The sequence below is a fragment of the Zingiber officinale genome, chromosome 1B, assembly GCF_018446385.1.
Source record: "Zingiber officinale cultivar Zhangliang chromosome 1B, Zo_v1.1, whole genome shotgun sequence".
NCBI lineage: Eukaryota > Viridiplantae > Streptophyta > Magnoliopsida > Zingiberales > Zingiberaceae > Zingiber > Zingiber officinale.
In genome coordinates this window covers 130,509,069-130,533,498 of record NC_055986.1, presented here as the reverse complement: position 1 = coordinate 130,533,498, position 24,430 = coordinate 130,509,069, and the positions used below count along the sequence as shown (strand labels likewise).

Sequence of the window (24,430 nt, the reverse complement as noted above, 5' to 3'; positions counted from 1 at the left end):
GGACGGAGAATTAACCTTCTATAGTTCTATATAATATCGCGCCTTTCTCACTGTCTGCTCAAAGCTCGAGTATGGAGGCCGCCACCGCTCTCACGGCTGCCTCCTCCCCGGCGTCTTTCCTCAAAGCAACTCGAAGCTTGACTCCGGAATACTGTAGAAGACGACAGGTAGATCGCATATCTTCCGATTCTATTTCGTTTCCTGAGTTTAATTTTTCCACCGAAACTTGGGGTTTAATTTTGTGTTGCTTCTATGTCGTTGGGGTTAATTCTTCCTTTTAGTTTTCTGTGAGAGCGAACGGAGCACGCGGAGATGGGAAGATGATGAGAATTTCTAAAGAGAAGATTGATTACTCAGGGGAGAAGCCGGCAACCCCTCTTTTGGACACCATCAACTACCCTATTCACATGAAGAATCTCTCCACGCAGGTTATTCGATCGCTTTTCTATTGAAATGGGTCGAACAAATTGCCATTTTTGTCTACTAAAATGTATTCTTTGTTATCGTATGCTTCAGGAACTGGAACAGTTGGCGGCGGAGCTTAGAGCAGCAATTGTGTTCGAGGTGGCCGAGACTGGTGGCCACTTGAGTGCTAGCTTGGGGGTGGTAGACCTTTCTGTGGCTCTTCATCATGTGTTCAATACCCCCGAAGACAAGATCATTTGGGATGTAGGCCATCAGGTCAGCAAAATCAAAGTTGTTGTACGTCTTGATAGAATTGCTGGGCACTAACTGTGAGTTTGGATAACAACAGGCATACCCTCACAAGATATTGACGGGAAGAAGGTCGAGGATGCACACCATCAGGCAAACCTCAGGGCTCGCTGGATTCCCCAAGAGAGATGAGAGCGAACATGATGCCTTCGGTGTTGGTCACAGTTCCACAAGCATCTCCGCAGGGCTTGGTGATTAAGTTGCTTCATCGATCTTATATATATCATCCAATAAGGTATTCGGATGATGTTGAAACTGAAATCACAACTTGACTTGTTTATGGCAGGAATGGCTGTCGCGAGAGATTTGCAGGGGAAGAAGAACCATGTTATAGCAGTGATTGGGGATGGAGCCACGACGGCTGGTCAAGCCTTTGAGGCAATGAACAACGCAGGATTCTTGAACTCTAACCTTATTATTGTGCTCAACGATAATAAACAAGTTTCACTTCCTACTGCTACCCTTGATGGACCAGCATCTCCAGTTGGGGCACTCACTAAGGCCCTCACCAAGCTCCAGTCCAGTACCAAGTTCCGAATGCTCAGCGAAGCAACTAAAGTATATATATAGCATGTCATTTCCTGATGAATTCCATCTTATTTGTTCTTTCTCGTAAGCTTTAGCACCAATTACTTGTCCATTCAGAATGTCACAAACCAAATTGGTAGACACGCACATGAGATAGCTGCAAAGGTTGATCAATGTGCTCGTGGATTAATGATGAGTGCCCCTGGGTCTACATTGTTCGCGGAGCTTGGTCTGTATTACATTGGACCTGTAGATGGGCACAATGTAGAAGACCTGGTCGCCATTTTTCAGAAAGTGAAGTCCATGCCGGCTCCTGGTCCTGTCCTTATACATATCGTGACGGAGAAAGGAAAGGGATATCCACCGGCTGAGGCCGCTGCAGACAAGATGCATGGTCAGACTCTTTTCTTTGCCATGGCTCTTACACTGGTCTTATTGTTTCATGCTATTGCTACAGGCGTTGGGAAGTTCGACCCCAAAACTGGGAAGCAATTCAAGACAAAGTCACCTACTCTTTCATACACTCAATACTTCGCAGAATCTCTCATCAAAGAGGCCGAGGTTGATGACAAGATTGTAGCTGTTCACGCTGCCATGGGAGCTGGTACGGGGCTGAACTATTTCCAAAAGAAGTTTCCTGAGAGATGCTTTGACGTGGGAATTGCAGAGCAGCACGCAGTCACCTTTGCTGCCGGTTTGGCAGCCGAGGGCCTCAAGCCTTTCTGCGCCATTTACTCCTCTTTTCTGCAACGTGGTTACGATCAGGTGGTTCATGATGTGGACTTGCAGAAGATTCCGGTGAGGTTTGCACTCGATAGAGCTGGCCTTGTTGGTGCTGATGGACCTACACATTGTGGAGCCTTCGACATAACATACATGGCCTGCTTGCCCAACATGGTCGTGATGGCTCCAGCTGATGAAGCTGAGCTGATGCATATGGTGGCCACAGCAGCGGCCATCGATGACAGACCTAGTTGCTTCAGATTTCCTAGGGGCAATGGAGTCGGAGTAGTGCCCCTGCCTCCAAACTACAAAGGCACACCTCTCGAGGTGCACTTCCTTCAACTGTTGTTGTTCATGTCTTTGACAAAACTATAGCAGTAATTGCTAATTAATTCAATAGGTTGGAAAAGGTAGGATTCTGATGGAAGGAGAAAGAGTTGCCATTCTTGGATATGGTTCCATAGTGCAGACATGCTTACAGGCTGCTGACCCACTCAAGAGTACCCATGGAATACTTACCACAGTGGCTGATGCTCGGTTCTGCAAACCTCTCGATGTGGAGCTGATAAGAAGGCTGGTGAATGAACATGAGATACTGATCACGGTAGAGGAGGGCTCCGTCGGTGGCTTTGGATCGCATGTCGCTCACTTCTTGAGCTCCGATGGTCTTTTAGATGGACACCTTAAAGTAAATTTCTCTCGAACAAATCTGATCACAAACCATTTGATTGACTAATTAATCTCATTTGGATCCTTGAATGCAGCTGAGATCTATGGTTCTGCCGAACCGATACATCGACCATGGATCGCCTAAGGACCAAATCGAAGCGGCTGGACTTTCTTCGAAGCATGTTGCAGGGACAGTCCTGAACCTTTTAGGCAAGCCTAAGGAAGCATTGCAGCTCCAGTGAAGCATGCTACTTTGTCACACCATTAATTATCAAAGTCTTTTTTAAGCTTATAAATGCTTAACAAAGGGAATTAGAATCTGTACTTAGCTGCAAATGACATAAAAATGAGATAAAACTTTTAGGATGTATCTATCAACATCCTTTTAAACTGCATTTTAATAAGAATACCCAGTGAAATGCAGTTGATCTCGATAATTGCATCATTATGAGCAATTTCACAGAGAAAAGTAGCTTGAGACCTCTTTCTTTTTGTTTGTTTCCGATCACTAAGATTCCATCTCTCCATGCCCGTACGTTTGCCGATGCAAATTTACTAAAAGCCTGAATAAAGTGCATTGGCTGCATGAGCCTAGAATCTAGCGGCGTGAGCTCATTCCTTCAACTTTGGTAGCAAAAAGTGATTATCTTCGTGACCGTCGAATCACAATTTAGATATTGATTTATAATCGACCGAACCAAATAAAAAAAACTGATATTTTTTTTAAAATAAATTAATATTTTGCTCACACCTACCCTTAATAACAGCTTTATGTACTCTTTGAAAGGCAATAAGCATGCTTAATGATCAAATCCATACATCCAAACACGCGACCTCCAAACGTCAAAATTTCTTAACTACGGCTTCATGGGTGAAGAGTCCCAAGCTGACGAGCAATTTTTGTACAGCAGCAAGTTTTCATGCACTCATGAAAGCAAACAAGGCATACAATCAGACGTACAAATGCGATTCATAGAGCTCCTCGTTCAAGCAGGGCGACATGATCTCCTCCTCGAGCATCTGCAGAACCCTACTCATGGAAGGGCGGTGGTCTGGGTTTGCATCAGTGCACATTGCAGCAATGTCGAGGATTGCTTCTACTGCTTCAGCATCTATGTTTCCGCACTTCTGGTCGACGATTTCATCCAAACTGCTCTCCTCAGTCAGAGTATTCAACTGCCAATGCATAGGCATTCAGCCAAGTTGATCAGGGAGATGGTTTATTGGCTAAAGAAGAAATATATGTGTTTTCATACCCAGCCAACAATGTTCAATCCACGTCTCACAAAGGATGGATCTGTAGGCCTTTTTCCAGTCACCAATTCCAGCAACAGGACACCAAAGGAATATACATCTGACTTATGTGTTGCGAGTCCATTTTGGAGGTACTCTGGGAGACAGAAAAAAAGATTGTTATTAGTTAACAACTAGAGAATGATTCATACTGGTACTACACTTGGAGGCAGCCAAAGTGGTAGGTCGATTGAACTCTATACCATCTGTGGTCGTAGTTCAAACTAATAAGTTTCTTCAATTTGTTACACATCAAATACCTTTTCATTTTTAAAATTATATTGTTTATGTTACTGTCTTAATAAGTATACTGTTGAGGATTATGAAGGGGCAAGTAATTGTCAAAGCAAGCAGAAAACCTGGTGCAAGGTAGCCAAAAGTGCCTGCGACTACCGTGGTGACATGCGCATCACCATCTACAAGCAATTTTGCCAGACCAAAATCTGATAGATGAGGTTCCAAGCTCCTATCAAGTAAAATGTTGCTGGATTTGAAGTCCTTGTGGACAATCCTGGGAGTGCAATCATGGTGCAAGTATGCAAGTCCTCTTGCAGTGCCAAGAGCGATCTTCATCCGTGCATTCCAATTCATTGGGTGCTCTTCTTGATTTTCTTCTGAACAAGAAAGGTTCAATGAGCTAAAAAGAAAGGAGCATAAATGATAGGATTCCATGACTAACAGTCATAGATACACAACAAAGAAGAAATCTTTTGTAAGGGGAGATAGAAGTGGATCTAGATTATCTATTTTGTATCGCACAAAGAGAGTTAACATGGTTTTCAAGCTCATAATCACCAGAAGAAAGATAAACACGGTGAGAAACTTACCATGAAGGTAATGGTCTAGATTCCCCAAAGCCAAATAGTCATAAATGAGAAGTCTTCCAGATGGCAGTCTACAATAACCTCGAAGATTGACAAGGTTGATGTGCTTGATGCTACCCAAAATCTCAAGCTCTCTCTCAAAAATCTGATCAGATATCTCACGGTTTATATCAATCTTTTTAACAGCAAAAACACTATTATCATCCATCACCATCTTGTAGACCGTACCAAATCCTCCAGAACCAATCATATCATCTTCATTAAGTAGCTCTAGCTTTTTTATAATTTCCTGGGATGAATATGGAAGGTTTCCATGGAAAATATCAAGCTTGGTGCCTGAACAGAAACAAATTGAGCTAATAGGTTATGGCATGATTGACTCAAATTAGAAGAAATTTAAATGGTAGAGCATACCACCATCTTGAACAAGTTGTTTTTGCATTTTAACATAGTTTCCAGCAAGTCTTTCCTTTCTTGATAGTAAACAAATCCATAGGAATGCAAGGATTGCAACTAATGCAAGGGCCATGGTAGTGACAGCGCCAATTATGATACCATTCAAAAAATGTGAAGATCTTTTGGATGAAAATGATGCTAATTCTGAAAATTGTTTAAGGGTTAGTTCAAGATGAACTAAGAACATATGAACCAATTGTAGGCAAGCACCCTTTGTACTATTATGCAAAGAAAAATCAAATGGATGGAACAAGAATCAAGCACAGTAGCTCCCAGCAAGAGGCAATACTCTTGTGCTTTCTTCATACATACCAGGAGAAGCGTAAGCATCAGAATGTGGTAGCACTGCAGGAAAGCCCAATGTACCAGTACCACGACAAACTTTCTGAACTTGCAAACCACATAGTTCCAAATTCCCAACAAACCTGCACTAACTTTCCTTCAAAATTATCATTTAGATACTTGAACTAAAACATCAAAATAGTAGACACTTGTGTAATGAAAAAAAAAAAGTTTAGTTGCCCTAGTAGAAAACAGTTGGATAGCATGTAACAATTAATGGAGCAAGCCAACAAAGCATCAGAGAGAATAGAAGAGTTACTCACGAAGTGCTTTGGAAAGTTACAAGGATTCCAACGGTTGGAACCTCACCAGACAAGAAATTTGTTGATAAATTTCTACAGTTGAAAAAAAAAAATCATAGTCAAACAGTTAACTCTGCAACAACAAACTGCCTAGCCAATAATCACATGAAGACTCACAAAAATCGTAGTTGATTCAGAGAGCCAATAGATGGAGGAATTGTGCCCCTGAGCAAATTACTTGACAAGTCCCTACATTTTTTTACATCAAGCTCAAGAACACTGATTAAAGGAACAACTATATAACAAAAGAAAACAAGGGAATGTAAAAACTACAAGATGGTAAGGTGCACAAGTTCTCCAATCTCGGGTGGAATGTTCCCTTGAAGGTAATTAGCTCTCAGATACCTTGAAAAATAAATAATGTGACGACTTCATGCAACAATATATAGTAAATTGCCATTGCCAATAACTATAATCGATAAAAAAAATATGAATAGAAGAAAACACATACAATGCTCTTAGCTCAGTGCAGTTTTTTATCACAATTGGAATAGGACCGTGCAAGCTGTTTTGGTGCAAAGCCCTGCCACAATGATAATTTCATCCTTGTAAGAATTCCATCACTATAGCTACTTAAGATTAGAAATTTCATCTTCAGTACTATCTCAAATCTAGATCAAACACTAGCAAGGGAAATGAAATTAAGAAATTGTATATTGAAGAGAACATTTTAAAAATTAATATGGTGATCTACCAAATGGTGGTTCACAGTCCCCTCCCCTTGTTCGGGATTTCATATTTCATATTACATCGTTTCATGTTAGTTTTTTTTTTTTGTCAGGATCACCATGCATTCGAAGGTGCTCTTGTAGGGAAAAAAGGACCTAAAAGAAAAATGTGCTTACAATCTTTGAAGCCTCCGAATCCGGCCAATGCTCGGGGAGATGATGCCACCGAGCTGCATATATGGTAAGTCACTGCAATGGAAATAGGAATTGGTAAGCTAAGCTTCCAACACCTAGAAAAAGACAGAGAAGCTAAAATACTAATACGGATACAAGAAAATAGCATATACGATAGAACAGTTACATTGACCGGACGGTGAGGTCGGAAGGGTGGCAGGAGACGCCGAGCCAGGATGAGCAAGGGTGGGAATCCGTAGGCCGCCAGCTCCACAACAGCCTCTTGGCGTCGTTGAAACCCAGCTTAAGCTCCAGAAGAGCTTCCCCTGCCGAACCAAACCAAATCCACCCATCACTATCTTCCCACTCGATCAAACCGTAGAAAGGAGAGATTTTTCACCATCAGGAGTTAAGGCACGGGCGAAGGCGAGAAGTGAAGCGAAAATCCACCATGAAGCGGCGACGTTGACAGCAAGTCGCCTCCGCCCCATTCACAGCTTCCTAGCTTCGATTTGGGGAAAGCTTAGGCGAACGGTAAATGAGGAAGATGAGAGTACAAATTAGGTGACGGTGTGTTTCCTTCGAATTCTTTTCGAAATAAATGATGGTTATAATAAGGAGGAGGAGGCAGGGTGGGCCCATGTCGGAAACTGTGCAGCAACTAGAATCTCAATTCAAATCTAGTTGAACGATTGGCCCGAGATAACTTAAAGGGTAAATAATTTAAATTTGAAATTTAATTCATTTTATTCAATAACTCCACAACCATTGAATGCTGAACGATTGCCACGAGATAATGGTAAGGCTTAATCAAGCTTGTAATATAATTAGATTATAATATTTTATTACATGTTGTTCACTTTTGTTTTTTATTCCGATTATATTATATTATAATTTTAAAACTATACTAAATAAAATAATTAATATTATAATATAATTTATTATATTATGAGACCGGCGTGAGTGTTTTTGACGTTTACTGATGAGTCCGGCCTTAGCAAATTTAAGAATGATTTTCTATTATAAATACTTCCTAATTTATTTTAATAATTGATAGAATTTTTTTATAAAGTCGAGTAGATTATTTTTAGAATTAATCCATATAAATTGGATGATATCTGATACTAACTAAACAAAATCACTATTCAAATCTAAGCTAACTCTATCACATTTTCCACAACCATTGAATGATAAAGGGTCTCAAATTCCAACTACGACACACTATAGAATATTTCCTTCAATAAAATAAAAAATTAGGGATGTTAGGCACGAATCCATTAGTGTTTTCAAATTTATTCGATAGACAAATAAAGGGAAGATGGTCTACCTCCAGGATTAGTTGAACTCAAGTTCTAAAAACTTGGATGATCAAATAAATTATGAAGGGTTTGACTTGGCTCCGGCATGGTGCAACAGGACATTTGATGGATTTATAAAGTATCACAAAAAATGATAAACCCAGCTAGTTCTGGAGTGATCCGTCTAATTCCATGGAATTTTTTCACCGGCCATCATGGTGAATCGGAAATCATTGGCTATGAGCAACTCAAAAGTCCAACATCCCTTCGTTACAAGCCTTATTTAAAGGAAAAATTCATACAAATGCACCATATCTAGGGACCGAACCACGGATGCCTGAGTTATAACTTGGATGCTCTACTACTGTACTATAACCCTCGGGGCGATTCATAAAGTATATATATAAAAAAAATTCAGTTAGCCTTATTGACTAGTCCTGGGATGATCGGCCTGGTCCTATGGAATTTTTCACCGGCCATCAGAGTAAATCGGGAAGCACGCGTAGTGGACAACTTAGAAGCCCAACATCCACTGGTTGTGTGCCTTATTTGGAGGAAAAATTCCTACAAATATATCATAGCTCGGGATCAAACCGTGGGTACCTGAGTGACAACTTGGATGTCCTACCGCGACACCATAGACCCAATTCATAAAGTATCACATGTGTTAAAAAGATAATTCGCTCGCCCCTAGCGCCCCCACCAACGCATCCCTAGGCTAACACGGAGGGAGTAAATCACGGGTGACTACTAGCCATTAATGCAAGTGCCCAATGTTGGGTGCTACTCGGAATTCCGTTCTGTTTCCTCTGTATAAAAATTTGTACAAGCACAGAACTTTTCCTAGCAACCCATGTGTTCTTAAACTTGGATTGGAAACAAAACTTAACATTTTTACTCCAAGTTCAAATCATGTGTTCTTCATAAGTTAAACTTGGATTGCAAACGAAACTTAATATTATTAATCCAAGTTCAACCCATGTGTTCATCAGAAGTTAAACCATATTACAAAAGTTGATTAAATATCTATTTCAAGGATTGACTTCTAGGTCGTTGGCGAGGCATTCGACCTTCTTGATTATGGGATCATCCACCACTTCCTAGACAAAGCCTTTTAAAGAAATTGAATATTTAAACTCCTCACAGTAAACCCTACGTTTAACTAAAGAGACCTTAATTGAAGCACAAGATCGAAACACAAAATCGAAATACAAAATTGCTAGCCTCTTGTGTTGGTATTTCAGGATCCATACAAAGAAAAACTAAACTAGTTCACCGTGAAAATAATTAACTAGTTATACCTTTATTTGTATCTTAAAGACCTCTTGATCTTATGCTGTATTTCTCTCCTCTTCTTGGACGTCGTGTGGGCGACGATCTACCAAGACGAAGACACCCGACCTTCTCATTCTTTTCCAAGCTTTCGGCCACCAAAGAATACTAAGTGAAGAGGCCTCCTCCTTCTTCTTCTTCTTCTCCTCCAAGCAACCGACCACAAGGTGAAGGTCCTTCTCCAAGTGTCGTCGACCCTTATGAAGAGGAAAGAGAAAAGAGGGAAAAGCCGGCCACAAGAAATTAGAAGAGGAGCCTATGTTGTGTTATTAGAGAGAGCATCCCCTCCTCCTCTTTTATAATCTTTGCTAGCGGCTAATAAGGAAAGTTTTTAATAAAATTTCCTTTTATTTGCTATTGTAGATGGTTACAAAAAAGGAAAAATTTTAACAAAATTAAAATATCTCTTTTAAACCATTGTAAATAGTTATAAAAGGAAAGATTATAACAAAATTTTATTTTAAACAAAATTTTCCTTTTATTCCTACAATGGTTGGTTACAAAAAGAAAAGATTTTTAACAAAATTAAAATATCTCTTTTAACCATTATAGATAACTACAAAAAGGAAAGATTTTAACAAAATTAAAATATCTCTTTTAACCATTGTAGATAACTACAAAAAAGGAAAGATTTTAACAAAATTAAAATATCTCTTTTAACCATTGTAGATAACTACAAAAAGGAAATATTTTTTAAAAAATAAAATCTATCTTTTAATCCATTGTAGAAAGCTATAAAAGCAAAGATTTTAACAAAATTTTATTTTCAACAAAACTTCCTTTTCTCTTCTTGTATGACCGACCCCATACTTGGGCACCAAGCATGACTTGGCTGGCCCACATCTTGGGCACCAAGAGGGCTTGGCCGACCCCTTACTTGGGCACCAAAGTAAGGATGTGGCCGACCCCTCATTTGGGTAAGAAGGAAAATCAAAACGGGTGAACGCAAGACTTTATAGAGGCTACAGCAGGGACCGAGAGGAGGAATTGGTTTTGACCTCCCGATGAGTTTGAGCTTCCTGTGTTCAACCCGAACACCCAACTTAAGTTCATAATAATAACTCATACCACTAAAGAGTTATTATTGAACTACCGCATCAATCCCATATTACATTATGGGCTCCTTCTTATCATGAGTGCGTTAATCTCCCTGTGTTTAAGATATCGAATGCCCATTAATTAAATGAGTTACTAACAACTCACTTAATTAATATCAAAATCCAAGAGTAGTACCACTCAATTTTATTGTCATGTCGAAACTAAGTCCACCTGTAGGGTTTACATGACAATCCTTATGAGCTCCTCAAGGGGACATCATCAACCTAGATAACTAGGACACAGTTTTCTTCTATAATCAATAACACACCATATAAATAATATTATTTCCCAACTTATCGGGCATATTAATTTAACGAATAAATCTCATCCATTGATAAATTAAAGAAATAAATACTAAATATATGTGCTTGTTATTATATCAGGATTAAGAGCACGCACATCCATAATAATAGAGGTTGTGTTCTTTTATGCAGTCAGTATAAAAAGAACAACATCAAATGGTCCTGCTTAATACACACATAGTGTACTAGTGTAATTTTATAGTCAAGATAAACTAGTACCAAATTACATTACAACCATTCTAATGGTTTGTTCCAATCCATCTTGGTTGTGAGCTACTATTTATAATTTATAAGGAACTGATAACATGATCTTCTGTGTGACACCACACATCATGTTATCTGCAATATAAATTAAATGGACAACTGCATTTAACTAAATGTAGACATTTGACCAATGTGATTCTCATTTCAAAATAAATGTTCATACAAAAAGCTAGGCTTTTAGTATACATCCTAACAACCAAGACATGAGGGAAGGTATGCTTAGATACGCTGAATTTTGATCCCAAAATCTTATGTGGTAATATTCTATATTTTAACTACCGCACTGCCTGAGACGATTCATAAAGTATCACATGTTGGTGTAATTTTTCTAGGTCAAGGTTGATCCGTTTGACTAAGCTTGAGTTGGCTTAAGCTTAAGTCTTGATGGTTGAGTTTTGATGTTTGACATGAAGATGCTGGAATTCCTTTCTGTTTAAATTTCCCTGTACAAAAATTGTACAAGTACAGAACTTTTCCTAGCAACCCGCATGTTCGATCAGACATGTGTTTGATCAATCAAGCAAGTTCTTGACAGATCAAAGCACACCTTGATCGAAGTACAAGATCGCTAGTCTCTTGTTTTGGTATTCAAAATTGATACGAAGAAAACAAAACTAATTACGCAGCAGAATTAAAGAACTAGTTGTACCTTTCTTCGTAGCTAAAGACCTCTTGATCTTCTGCCATATTCCTCTCCTCTTCTTGGACATTGTGTGGGCAACGATCTACCAAGACAACATCACCCTCCTTCTCTTCTCGGTTTCCAAACCGCCGGTTACAAAAGGAGGCTCTAGGATGGGGCACCTTCTAATCTTCTTCCTCTTCTTCAAGCCGTCGACCACCAAGAATTCCAAGAAAGAGAAGGGGTGCCAACCCTAAGCAAGGAGAGGAGGGGTGTGCCGGTCCTAGCCAAGGTGGAGGAGGAAACCACCGACCCTTAGTGGAGGTGGCGCCGACCCTAGGTGGAGGTGAAGGTGGCGCCGACCACAAAGGAGGAGAAGAGAATTAGGAAAATTAGAAAATTAGGTTTTAGGGGCCACCACCTACTCCTTTTTATAGGCTTACCATTGGTTACAAAGAAAGAAAAATAACAGAATTTTGTTAAGAAAAAATCTCTCTTTCTATAACCAAACCAAAACCAAGTTAAACCAAGTTAAGTTAAACCAAACCAAGTTAAATCAAACCAAGTTAAACCAAACCAAGTTAAACCAAGTTAAGTTAAACCAAGTTAAGTTAAACCAAGTTAAACCAAACCAAGTTATGGATGGGTGGATGCGGGGCTTTATATAGAGGCTACAACAGGGACCTAGAGGAGGAATTGGTTTAGGCCTCCTGATGGACTTGGGCTTCCTGTGTTCGGCCCGAACACCCAACCCAAGTCCATTAATAATAACTCATACCACTAAAGGGTTATTATTGAACTACCGCACCAATCCCATATTACAATATGAGCTCCTTCTTATGATGAGTGCGTTAAACTCCTTGTGTTTAAAATATCGTATGTTCGTTAATTAAATGAGTTACTAACAACTCAATTAATTAACATCTGATTTCAAGAGTAGTACCACTCAACTTTATTATTATGTCGGACTAAGTCCACCTGCAGGGTTTACATGATAATCCTTATGAGCTCCTCAAGGGGACATTATCAGCCTAAATAATTAGGACGCAGATTTCTTCTATAATCAACAACACACCATATAAACAGTACTATCTCCCAACTCATCGGGCCTATTGATTTAACGAATAAATCCCACCCATTGATAAGTTAAAGAAATAAATACTAAGTATACGTGCTTGTTATTGTATAGGGATTAAGAGGACGCACATCCATAATAACAGAGGTTCTATTCTTTTATATGGTCAGTATAAATTGAACAACCTCAAATGGTCCCGCTCAATACACACATAGTGTACTAGTGTAATTTTATAATCAAGACAGACTAATACCAAATTACACTACAACCGTTCCAATGGTTTGTTATAATCCATCTTGGTTGTGAGCCACTATTTATAATTGTAACGACCCGCCTCCTACTAACTAGGCTGTGAGGCTGATCGCTACATTATGCTGTGCTAAATTACTATTGCGGAAATCTGGATTGATTAAAATTTTGCTAAACTGATTACTGTAGAATCTGAACTTAATATTCTAAGTGTACCTAGGAGTTGTACACATGCTAGGGAAGATAATCTATGCCTCTCGGATGTCCTACTAACTGTAATTAGGCATTTCAATCGATCCATGAATCGATTGGGCTGTCGGATCGATCCAGTGATCGATCCAGCTTGATACTGGCACGGAGAGAAACCCTGGATCGGTCGGCTGACCGATCCACAAGCCATCTCGCTTCTGTATGCGACTGGATCGGTCCACCGACCGATCCAGGAGTGCACTGATCGGTCAGCTGACCGATCAGTGAGTTGCTGCACCTTCTGTTCGTATTTGGATTGGTCGGCTGACCGATCCATAAACTCTCAATTCGCGACTGGATCGGTCAGCTGACCGATCCAGTGGCACAACCCAACTCTGATCGATCTGTAGATTGATCTGGGTTTCTGATTTCGCACTGAAACTCTGATTTCAGCACTAGTTCGTGCCAAAATCTCATATAAGAGTTCTAAAATCAATTGAAATAAGTTCTAACATTTATTAACTAGCATTCCAACATAATTACTAACAACTTAAACAAATCTTCCATGGTTTAAACATTCTAAGGTCTAAAAGTGCATAAAGGTACTCGAGAAAAGAAACTAAGTTCTTAATTTGCTAAACTCCCTAAGGATCTTCATTTCAGGTTCCTGCCACACACACCATCACTGCATTAACCTTCAGCTTCCTCTGCTAGTCCATTTTCCCTTTACCTTTATCTGCAGTATAAGGAAAAAGTATCTGTAAGCTTTAAGCTTAGTAAGAAACCATCTACCTCACAAAAACATGCAACGATGCAATCATGTTTTTAAAGAATGCTATTTAAAAACATGCACTGGATTTGTTAAAGCATGACATACTGAAGGTACATGGCATAAACACTGAAACATGACATGCATAATAAAATCTAAGCATGGAGCTATCTCATGGTATCAACTAGGAGAACTAAACTGAAACTGAAACTAAAACTGAGCTAATACTGAGCTTAAACTATATTCACATAACTAGGTTACGAATTTTGAAAGCTATTATCATAATAAGTGAAAATAGTAATCATGCTGCTGTTTGGGCCCGACAACTGTACTTGCTGTGCGCGCATCCCTAGCTAGACCCGGGTTTGCAAGTCCCGCATTTAGTAGGGTTTACTAGGTTATCTGAACCTAGGGACCGACTATGGGAGCCCAGCCCAATGGATATCTAATCCTGTGCAGTGCCACTAAAAATAAAATACTGAATATAGCTACTAATTGTTTATTTTGCTGTTTCTAGGTTATTGTTCGCTCTCCGCAAGTGTACGGAAATGTCGCAAGTAATATAAAAGATTATCGTATCCACAGGGACTGGAATAAGCACTAGAAATGTCTCAATGCGAATTAGCCAAACAACTATCCAATCGTTTCAAAAGCAAAGTAAGGTAAACAAATCTAATCTTAAAGATCAACAAACAAGAGTTTAGTGTTTTGGGTTATGATAAAGGGAGATTCTAGGAGTTTCGGTTTCTTTGTAGGATTTCTCGAATGTAAATGGTTCACCAATTCTTATCCCTCAATTTCCAAACATGTAGAAAGTTACCGGTGTTGGAGCAATCCCAATGGTCCGCGGGACCATGTGTTTTGGTGTTTGGGCAAAGGGTTTAAGTTAGGTTCACCCTTGTATTTGATATGTGTATTTGAGTTGTGCAGGTTTGCAGGATACACATATGACTCAGGTTGATGGCTTCGGGTCCGGTGAAGGATGGAGCATCCGAGGGACCGTGGACAAGGCAGCGAGGACAAGGGCCGAGGGAAGCGACTTCGAGGCATACGCGAAGGATGGCATTGGGTACGAGCCGCGGGCTTGAATGCATCCGAGGGACGAGAGCCAAAGGAAGTAGGCTTGAAGGCAAAAGGTCAAAGCTGCAAAGGAAGAATCAAGTGAGTCATAAGGGTGAGGGTACGAGTGCACGAGAGATTGTACTCGGAGTAAAATCCTAGTTTTTAGGGTTTTACTGTAGCAGTACTGTAGCGTTACTGTAGCAGTACTGTAGCGCTACTGTAGCAGTACTGTAGCAGTCGACTGCATGTTTTAGCAGTCGACTGGTGCAGTCGACTGGGGCAGTCGACTGATATCGAGTCGTTGGGATGTAACGGTTAAATTTCCACAGAGGGCAGTCGACTGGCAGGCAGGGTTTTCCAAACCGTGGCCTATAAAACCAAAGCTTGGGAGCTTGGTTTGAGTTGACGAAATAGAGGTGGTTAATCTCTATTAGTAGTCTACTTGTGCCCTAGCGTCAAAAGAGTTCTTGTGAGGGTTGTGGTGAGGTTTCTCCACCCACAAGGAGCTACGTGAGCTAGCCGGAGTTTGCCGGGGAGTAATCCACGGATCGGGATCGTCCACCTTACGGACAGCCGTGGAGTAGGAGCCCTAATCTCCGAACCACGTTAAACGATCGTGTCAATTGGTTTGCGTGTCTTTCTCATTCTTAGTCTTTAGCTTTCGTATTTGTATTTGTATTGTTTGTATTCCGCTGTGCTAACAAATACGTAGGAAGCGAGTATTTGGTGGTGCCATCTATCCAACCCCCCTTCAAGCCGGCCGACCGATCCCCAACAAGTGGTATCAGAGCGAGGACGCTCTCCGTTGGACTAACCGCCAAGGAAGCACAAGATGACCGGCTTGATAGAACCGCCAAAGCTTGAAGGTAGAGGCTTATGGGACATCACGTATTGGATGATGAAGATGGAGGTCTTCTTCAACACGGATTGGGACACCATGTTGGTGGTCAAAGAGCCGTTTGAAGTCCCTAAAGACAAGAAAGGGAAGAAGCTCCGAACACGACATTGGACGGAGGAGCAAACCTCACGATCGGAGGCAAACTCAAAGGTAATAGCAATTTTAATTGGTTTATTGCCTCCTAATGTGATAAGTGGTGTAGGTAAATATGAGAACGCCCATGAATTGTGGAGTAAAGTGAAGAAATTTCCATGGGAGGAATTTTTGTCTACACAAGAAGAAGAAGAAAAATCCGAAGAAAGTGATGAAGTGGTCCAAGAGGAGAAGAAGGACCAATCGGATGTGGAGCCCAAGGAGTTGGGTTTAGTAGCTCAAGAAGAGGAGGTGGAGAAAACGGAAGTTGAGTCACGCTCAATATCCGAGGAGGAGAAGGAAGATGAGTCATCATCTACATCCTCAAAGGTTGACGAAGAATCCAAGACAAGTGAAGAGGATGAAGAAGAGGTCTTGGAAGTGGTCAACCTAGCAAGCACCTCCACCGAAGTGAAGTCAAAGGACCATATCACTTGCTTCGGGTGCAATGAGAAGGGACACTACAAGAGTAGATGTCCTATGGGTAAGAAAGAGGTAAATTCTAAACCCATTCAAGTTGATTTGAATACTAATGTGGGTTGTAGAAATGATGGTGCCAAGAAGAAGAAGGAGAAGAAGCACATTAGATGCTTCACTTGTGGTGAAATAGGGCACTACCACACCAAATGCCCAAAGAAGAAAGAGCTCAAGAAGTTGGCGCATTTGAAGATGTGGGACAAGAAGTGGAGGAAGAATGGAGGCTCATGTCAAGGGGGAGCTCCAAAGGTAAAGGGTAAGGTAAACCCTAATTTAAATTTAAAGTCAAATTTAAACTCCTCCATGCATGCTAGGAAAAATAATGTTAATCATTATATGCCCATGCAAAATTTTGGTTTTAAATATCATGATAGAAATAGGGTAAATGTAGATCATAACCCTAGGAGACCTATACATGATAGACCTAGACACGTTAAATTCTCATTACCTAAGGAGAAGAAGATAATGGAGAACCAAGGCATTAATCCCAAGAAGGGGAGACACATGCCTAGGAAGGGTAGGTCTAGGAATGTCCAATTTGGACAAATTAACTCTAGGGTTAGAAACCTAGAGAAGGAGAATCAAGCTTTAAGGGGAAAGCTTGATAAGTTGGAACAATTCCTTAAGAGATTCAATGTTGGATCTAAGGAATTAAGGATGATGTTGGGTAGCCAAAGACCCAACAATGATAGATCGGGCTTGGGATACCGATCTAGTTCCTCTAAGGCTAATGAGAGACCATGTGCTAGGGTGGCACATGATAAGTGCAAGGGAGAGTCATCCAAGGCCAATAAAAAGAAATATGCTAGGGTTGCATATGATTATGGCAAGGATGATATGTCCAAGGTCAAGAAGATAAGGAGATCTTCTAAGGGACATCATTGTGGTTTGGTCACAATAGATGAGTCACCTAGGGAGGTGACTAAGGTAAAGAGCTCTAGGGGGAGCTCCAAGAGTCAATTTGGGACCCATGGCCAATGGATCTCAAGTGGGTTCTACTTGGGAGTCTAGACAAGCTATGGAATGTGCCAAGTAGTTTGGAGACGAACTTGAGTCTCAAACTTAGGGTTTTGGCACAATTAGTTTGTGTTTCATGCGTGAAAATATGACATTGGGGTCATATAGCATTATAATTGGTTTTGGATGTATAGATGACATATAAACCAATGCTAGGGATGCATTGTGGGTTAGTATGGGCAAATACATCAAGAGGAAGCCAAAACTAGGGCTTTAGGTCAAGGTTAAATTGAACCATTTAGCTAGTTTTGAGTTTTGTGTCAATCTTAGGATTGGTGATAGATACATTTTTGAATGTATTTTTCCCAAGTAGACATGGGTAAAACAGACCTCTCCACAAAATTTGGGGATTTTTGGAGGTCTGTGGAATTTCTGGTGCATTTCTGAAATTGGGTCAGAAATGCTGAAAAAGGCTGAAAAACTGTGCCAGTCGACTGCAACTTTTAGCAGTCGACTGCACCAGTCGACTGCTAAAAGTTGCAGTCGACTGGCTGGAAACAGAAGCATTCTGTTCGCTCGACCAGTAGCGACCAGTCGACTGGTAGTTCTTGCAGTCGACTGATACCAGTCTGAAATTGTTTTCAGCATTGAATTTTGACCAAGTCAACTCATACAGGTGTATGAAATCCATGGGGGATTAATACATGAGTTTAGGGTCAATTGGAATGACAAGTTTTCAACAATTGGGATATTGTTGGAGGACTTTTTGGATGTTAGGCAAAGGGGGAGAAGTAAGGTTTAGTTGGGAAAACCTGAAAGTGCCTTTGTGTAGGGGGAGCCTTGGGATAGGTTCTTAAAAAGCCCGTTGTAAAAATCCTAGCTCAATGGAGAGCTTAGGTAAAGGGGGAGCCTTGGGATAGGTCCTTAAAAAGCCCTATGTGGAAAATCCTATCTCAATGGGAGCTTAGGTGTAGGGGGAGCCTTGGGATAGGTTCTTAAAAAGCCCTGTGCATTGTTTCGGCGGTTGCCAAGTGTGTAGCTTTGGCAACGTAAGTCCATTCGGCGTTGTAAGTCCAAGTGTGTAGCCTTGGCATCGTAAGTCCATTCGGCAGTGTAAGTCCAAGTGTGTAGCCTTGGCAACGTAAGTCCATTTGTTTTAGCATGTTTATTTGCTATATGTTTTCCCTAACTTAAACGTATTGCCAAACACCAAAAAGGGGGAGATTGTTGGAGCAATCCCAATGGTCCGCGGGACCATGTGTTTTGGTGTTTGGGCAAAGGGTTTAAGTTAGGTTCACCCTTGTATTTGATATGTGTATTTGAGTTGTGCAGGTTTGCAGGATACACATGTGACTCAGGTTGATGGCTTCGGGTCCGGTGAAGGATGGAACATCCGAGGGACCGTGGACAAGGCAGCGAGGACAAGGGTGAGGGAAGCGACTTCGAGGCATACGCAAAGGATGACATTGGGGACGAGCCGAGGGCTTGAATGCATCCGAGGGACGAGAGCCAAAGGAAGTAGGCTTGAAGGCAAAAGGTCAAAACTGCAAAGGAAGCGTCAAATGAGTCATAAGAGTGAGGGTACGAGTGCATGAGAGATTGTACTCGGAGTAAATCTTAGTTTTAGGTTTTTATTGTAGCGTTACTGTAGCAGTACTGTAGCGATACTGTAGCAGTCGACTGCATGTTTTAGCAGTCGACTGGTGCAGTCGACCGCGCAATCGACTAGGTGCGAATCGAATGGTATGTTCGTTCGGTCAGTTTGGACAGTCGACTGCATGTTTTAGCAGTCGACTGGTAGGCGGGGTTTTCCAACCCGTGGCCTATAAAACCAAAGCTTGGGAGCTTGGTTTGAGTTGACGAAATAGAGGTGGTTAATCTCTATTAGTAGTCTACTTGTGCCCTAGCGTCAAAAGAGTTCTTGTGAGGGTTGTGGTGAGGTTTCTCCACCCACAAGGAGCTACGTGAGCTAGCCGGAGTTTGCCGGGGAGTAATCCACCGAAGGATCGGGATCGTCCACCTTACGGACAGCCGTGGAGTAGGAGCCCTAATCTCCGAACCACGTTAAACGATCGTGTCAATTGGTTTGCGTGTCTTTCTCATTCTTAGTCTTTAGCTTTCGTATTTGTATTTGTATTGTTTGTATTCCGCTGTGCTAACAAATACGTAGGAAGCGAGTATTTGGTGGTGCCATCTATCCAACCCCCCTTCAAGCCGGCCGACCGATCCCCAACAACCGGTTCTCTCTTGCAATAGACAACCGGCTAAGGACTGAGAAATGTATCTAAATAGGATTAATTAGACATGAACCTATGTTGTCCTTACACAGAAGTGCACCTATTACTATGCCTTCCTCGGATATCAACGTAGAAGCCCACGACTTATCAATCTATCAAGATACAAGAAACTAATCACAAAATCCATCCTACTCTCTTGAATATTCCTATTTCCTTTTCAAGATTGTCTCTCAAACGTCCTTACACGGGCTTGCACCTGTCACGTGGATCCCTCGGATGATTGAGTGAGAGTTTATCTTTACAAAGTCCATAAGAAATCCAAACAATTAATCAAGAATGAGAATTAAACACGAATCACCTTTAATCATTCAAGATCTAATTGATACAAGCAAGATAGTCATTGAAACAAGAAAATGGCAAATCCATAAGAGATTACATCAATCCATCATACAAATACTCCCTTCATCCTAGAATACAAGATCTACTCCATGAATTGAGGAAGAAAACCCGAAGAAATAGAGAATACAAGTATTTCTTAAATCCCCAATCCAAGAAACCAAGAAAAGGGGGAAAGAGAAAACTTATCTACGAAGAAGCTTCGTCTTCGGATCCCATCCTCGCTCCGGAGCCGGAATCGTCAAGAACTCCCCTTGAATCGCCCAGAAATCCTCCCAAGAATGGGAGGAAACCACCAAATCTTGCCTTCTCCCAAAGGGGGAGAGATCCCCTTTCAATTCATGAAGGAGGGTTTTGTTAGGATCCTTTGTACGGCTAGAGAGGGGGGTGTGAATAGCCGACCCCAATTCGTTCGATTCTTTCTACAATGTCGAGTTAGCGCAGCGGAAATAAAACAATAGAAGCGACAAAGAAAGAAATCAAACCTCAAACTCGATGGATGTAACGAGGTTCGGAGATTAGGGCTCCTACTCCTCGGCGTGTCCGTAAGGTGGACGAGTCCGGTCAATCCGTCGGTGGATGAGTCCCCGGAGAACCGGCTAATATAAACTCCTTATGGGTGGAGAAACCTCGCCACACTCTTTTGCAACAGCAAACAAAGGAGTACAACAATGGAGAAAACAAACAAGAACAATAGAAATTGTAATACACTTGCTTGCCTCTTGTTGTCGACTGGAACCTTGATGAAGCAGCAGCTTCTCGGATCCAGCAGCTAGAACACCAGCAGGAAACTCACGCAGAGCTTCGACGAGTTCAACAGAACTCAGCACAATGAGAGCTCAACCAAAACTCAGCAGGAAGCAGAAAAGATTCAGCAGAAGAAGAGCAGAAAACATTTGGCTCGCAGCCGTAGCCCTCCTTTTATAACCTGCGAAGAAAGCGAAGAAAACACAGAAGAAATCTAGCCGTTGCGACGCAACGGCTAGTACTGAATCGGTCGGGGACCGATCAGACCTATTCGATCGGTCCCGGACCGATCGGCTTTCTTCACGAAAGCGCCCACCTTCATGCGGGTTCGATCGGTCGTGGACCGATCGAGCCATGGATCGGTCCACAGACCGATCCCAACCTCAGCGACATCGTCTCGATCGGTCCCCGCATCGATCAGATACTGATCGATGCGGACCGATCACCGCTCTCTTTGCCTCTGTTTGGCGATCGGGCCACCGATCGATCAAGAATGCAGAGCTTCGATATCGATCGGTCACCGGACCGATCGAGAGCAAGTATCACTCGATCGGTTTGGTGACCGATCCGAGCTTGGGTTTGGCCCAAACCAAGTCCCAAGACTTCAAACCAATATCCGGTCAACCTTGACTTATTGGTACTTCATCCCTAGCATCTGGTCACTCCCTTGACCTGCTAGAACTCCCTGCCAAGTGTCCGGTCAATCCCTTTGACCTACTTGGACTTTCCAACACCAGAAGTCCGATCATCCCTGATCCATCTGGATTTTCCCTTGCCTGGCTTCACTCACCAGGACTTTCACCTGGCTTCACTCACCAGGATTTCCACATTGCCTAACATCCCAGTTAGGACTTTCCCACTGCCTGGCTTCACTCACCAGGACTTTCCACACTGCCTGGCTTCACTCACCAGGACTTTCCACACTGCCTAACATCCCAGTTAGGACTTTCTCATTCACCTAGCTTCACTCACTAGGATTTTCACCTGGCTTCACTCACCAGGATTTTCCACACTGCCTAACATCCCAGTTAGGACTTCCCATTCACCTAGCTTCACTCACTAGGATTTTCACCTGGCTTCACTCACCAGGATTTTCCCGAATGCCTGGCTTCACTCACCAGGACTTTCACCTTCACCTAGCTTCACTCACTAGGATTTTCACCTGGATTCACTCACCAGGATTTCCCGACTGCCTGGCTTCACTCACCAGGACTTTTCCCCGTGCCAAACTCCCTGTTTGGACTTTCCCCGTGCCAAGTCTCCATACTTGGACTTTTCCCGTGCCAAGCTCCCTGCTTGGACTTTTCCGTGCCAAGTCCCCATACTTGGACTTTTCCAGTGCCAAGCTCCCTGCTTGGACTTTTCCGTGCCAAGTCTCCATACTTGGACTTTTCCCGAATCAGGTCAACCAGGTCAACCTTGACCTACGGTTGCACCAATAATCTCCCAAACATCTATTCTTGTCCCATATCAAGAATAGAACTCTCTCACGAGTGTCAAACATCAACATGCAACACAACTAGGTCAACCTTGACCTAAGGTTGCACCGACAATCTTCCCAAGTCAAACATCAAAATACAACTCGAGTCAAGTCAACTCGAGTCGGGTCAACCAGGTCAACCTTGACCTAAGGTTGCACCAACAATCTCCCCCTTTTTGATGTTTGACAAAACCATAATCAAGTTAGGTTAACCCGATAACCTAACTTAGGTTTTCCAACCATCTTCCAATGTCCAATGTTCTTTCCTTGAACATTCTCTAGACATTCTCCCCTTAGGTTAACCTGATAACCTAACTTGGGTTCTCTAATAATTCTCCCCCTTTTTGACACACATCAAAAAGTATTCCAATGTTCTTCCTCGAACATTCCTTGACAATCTTCCCCTAGCTTAGGTTAAACCGATAACCTAACTTGGGTTCTCCAATAATTCTCCAATGAACACTCTCCCCTTTTTGACACACATCAAAAAGAATAAGGAGGGTATCAAGGTCAAGAGTTTCTTCCTAATGAAAGTCCCATACCTTTCATTGAAACTCTTATTTTCCCTCTGATACTAAGCTCAACAATCCACTTAGTGATAATCCCATATCACTAATCCTCAAGGAGTAAAAACTCCCCTAAAAGTCAACTCCCCTTGACTAATAGTTAAAACTCCCCTAAAGGCCAACTCCCCTTGACCATTGCACCAACAATGTCTTGGAGAGTTTCAAACCTTTAGAAATCTAAAACCAACTTTCACCGAAATTTCAGACATGCAATCGAATTTCAGCACATTGGCACGCTATCAGACCTCACTGGATCCACAGCACTCTGGATCGGTCCAGTGACCGATCCAGCCCTCCCTGGATCGGTCCAGCGACCGATCCAGACACTGATCAGGGATTTCTGATTTTTCCTCTCCCGAAATTCAGAAACCCCTAATAAATTCCAGAAAATTCGAAAAATTGTGAAATTTTGAGGATACATTCCTCATATCATACACTACCATGGAAAAATAATTTTCTATGAAAATAGTTTCCATTTTCAAATCTTGATACAAAGTTCAAAAACTTTGAAATAGTTCAAGTTTTAACTCAACTTTGTATCACAATGTTCAATGATGAATGCTATCACTAGGAAAGCTTCATCAAGGTTTTTCAAATCAATTTTAAAATGCTTTTAAAACCATTTGAATTTAGGACCATAATCTTAGGGCTAAATGTACATGACTTGTACATAAGCTTTCCCTATGATCCTCCATTTCTTGAATTAGGGTCATCTAGGTACAAGAATTATGCACCTTGATCCTAACTCATGATCCTAATATCTCACACACATCTAAAGTGTATCAAACCACATTCAAGTCAATTTGATGTGAGATATGGGTTAAGGTCAACTTAGGCTAAGTTCTCATGCATTTTCTAAACTACACTTTGATCTCAATATCAAAATGTGTTTTTCATCCTTAAACCAATTCAATTGATTATTAATGCAAGAGATGATGACATGGCATATAATGATATCATAAGTAAAAACATGTGCCAATGTCATGATGTCATGGCATAAAGTTTGAAAACTTAAATAAAGCATGACATATAAACTAGCCTAGCACTATCATGACATTTCAAATGATGATAAAACTAAACATGATGTCATGACATGTCATATGGCAAACAACCATGGTAAGTTAACACAAATAAAATACCTAGATTACCTATCTAAGTATCCTTAATCTCTTAGTTAACTTAAAATCTAACCCTAGATTGCCCATATATCCCTAAGAGAAAACCAAAATCCCAATTATGGTATTTCTCTAGGTTTTCCTCAAATTGTGCCACTTAAGATTAAAAATGATATTTCCACCATTAGGCACATTTAGCTCTTCAAGGGAGTAAATGATAATTCCATTTCATTTTCAAAAGTTCTCAAAACCTTGAAAATGCTCCTTGAGTGTCAATTTCCTCAAAGTTGGGTTAACTACCCTTCTTATTGGAGTTGACACTCTCTAACCCATTTATGGGGTAGAGAAGATGCTCCTAGGAACCCAATACCTATTTGAGCTCATTGGGTTCACTAAATATTCACTAGGGATAACTTCCCTAGCAACCCTCCTAATGACCCTCTTAGGCTTTAAAGCCTTGGTCATTTGGGTC

The 24,430-nt window shown here is 41.4% G+C and overlaps 2 protein-coding genes across 3 annotated transcripts; one reads left to right on the top strand and one right to left on the bottom strand.

Annotated features, from left to right (window-relative positions):
* Nucleotides 1-33: 33 nt before the first annotated feature.
* Nucleotides 34-3,075, top strand: LOC121979243 (probable 1-deoxy-D-xylulose-5-phosphate synthase 2, chloroplastic). The gene is made up of 9 exons (XM_042531204.1): nucleotides 34-167; nucleotides 282-428; nucleotides 517-681; nucleotides 755-905; nucleotides 1,001-1,272; nucleotides 1,360-1,636; nucleotides 1,700-2,292; nucleotides 2,366-2,653; nucleotides 2,730-3,075. The coding sequence occupies exons 1-9, from the start codon at nucleotides 72-74 to the stop codon at nucleotides 2,874-2,876; spliced, it is 2,136 nt and encodes a 711-aa protein (XP_042387138.1). The 5' UTR covers nucleotides 34-71; the 3' UTR covers nucleotides 2,877-3,075.
* A 316-nt stretch (nucleotides 3,076-3,391) lies between these two features.
* LOC121979228 (LRR receptor-like serine/threonine-protein kinase FEI 1) lies at nucleotides 3,392-7,270 on the bottom strand. Of its 2 annotated transcripts, none has more exons than XM_042531187.1 (13): nucleotides 7,094-7,270; nucleotides 6,881-7,019; nucleotides 6,697-6,768; nucleotides 6,303-6,374; nucleotides 6,125-6,196; nucleotides 5,969-6,040; nucleotides 5,813-5,884; nucleotides 5,520-5,632; nucleotides 5,166-5,351; nucleotides 4,755-5,087; nucleotides 4,287-4,541; nucleotides 3,891-4,024; nucleotides 3,392-3,810 (listed from the first exon to the last, which is right to left on the bottom strand). In XM_042531187.1, the coding sequence occupies exons 1-13, from the start codon at nucleotides 7,182-7,184 to the stop codon at nucleotides 3,586-3,588; spliced, it is 1,836 nt and encodes a 611-aa protein (XP_042387121.1). In that variant the 5' UTR covers nucleotides 7,185-7,270; the 3' UTR covers nucleotides 3,392-3,585. The 2 variants fall into 2 exon arrangements, with proteins under 2 accessions (XP_042387121.1, XP_042387129.1); XM_042531195.1 differs by having other exon boundaries at nucleotides 5,169-5,351.
* Nucleotides 7,271-24,430: the final 17,160 nt, after the last annotated feature.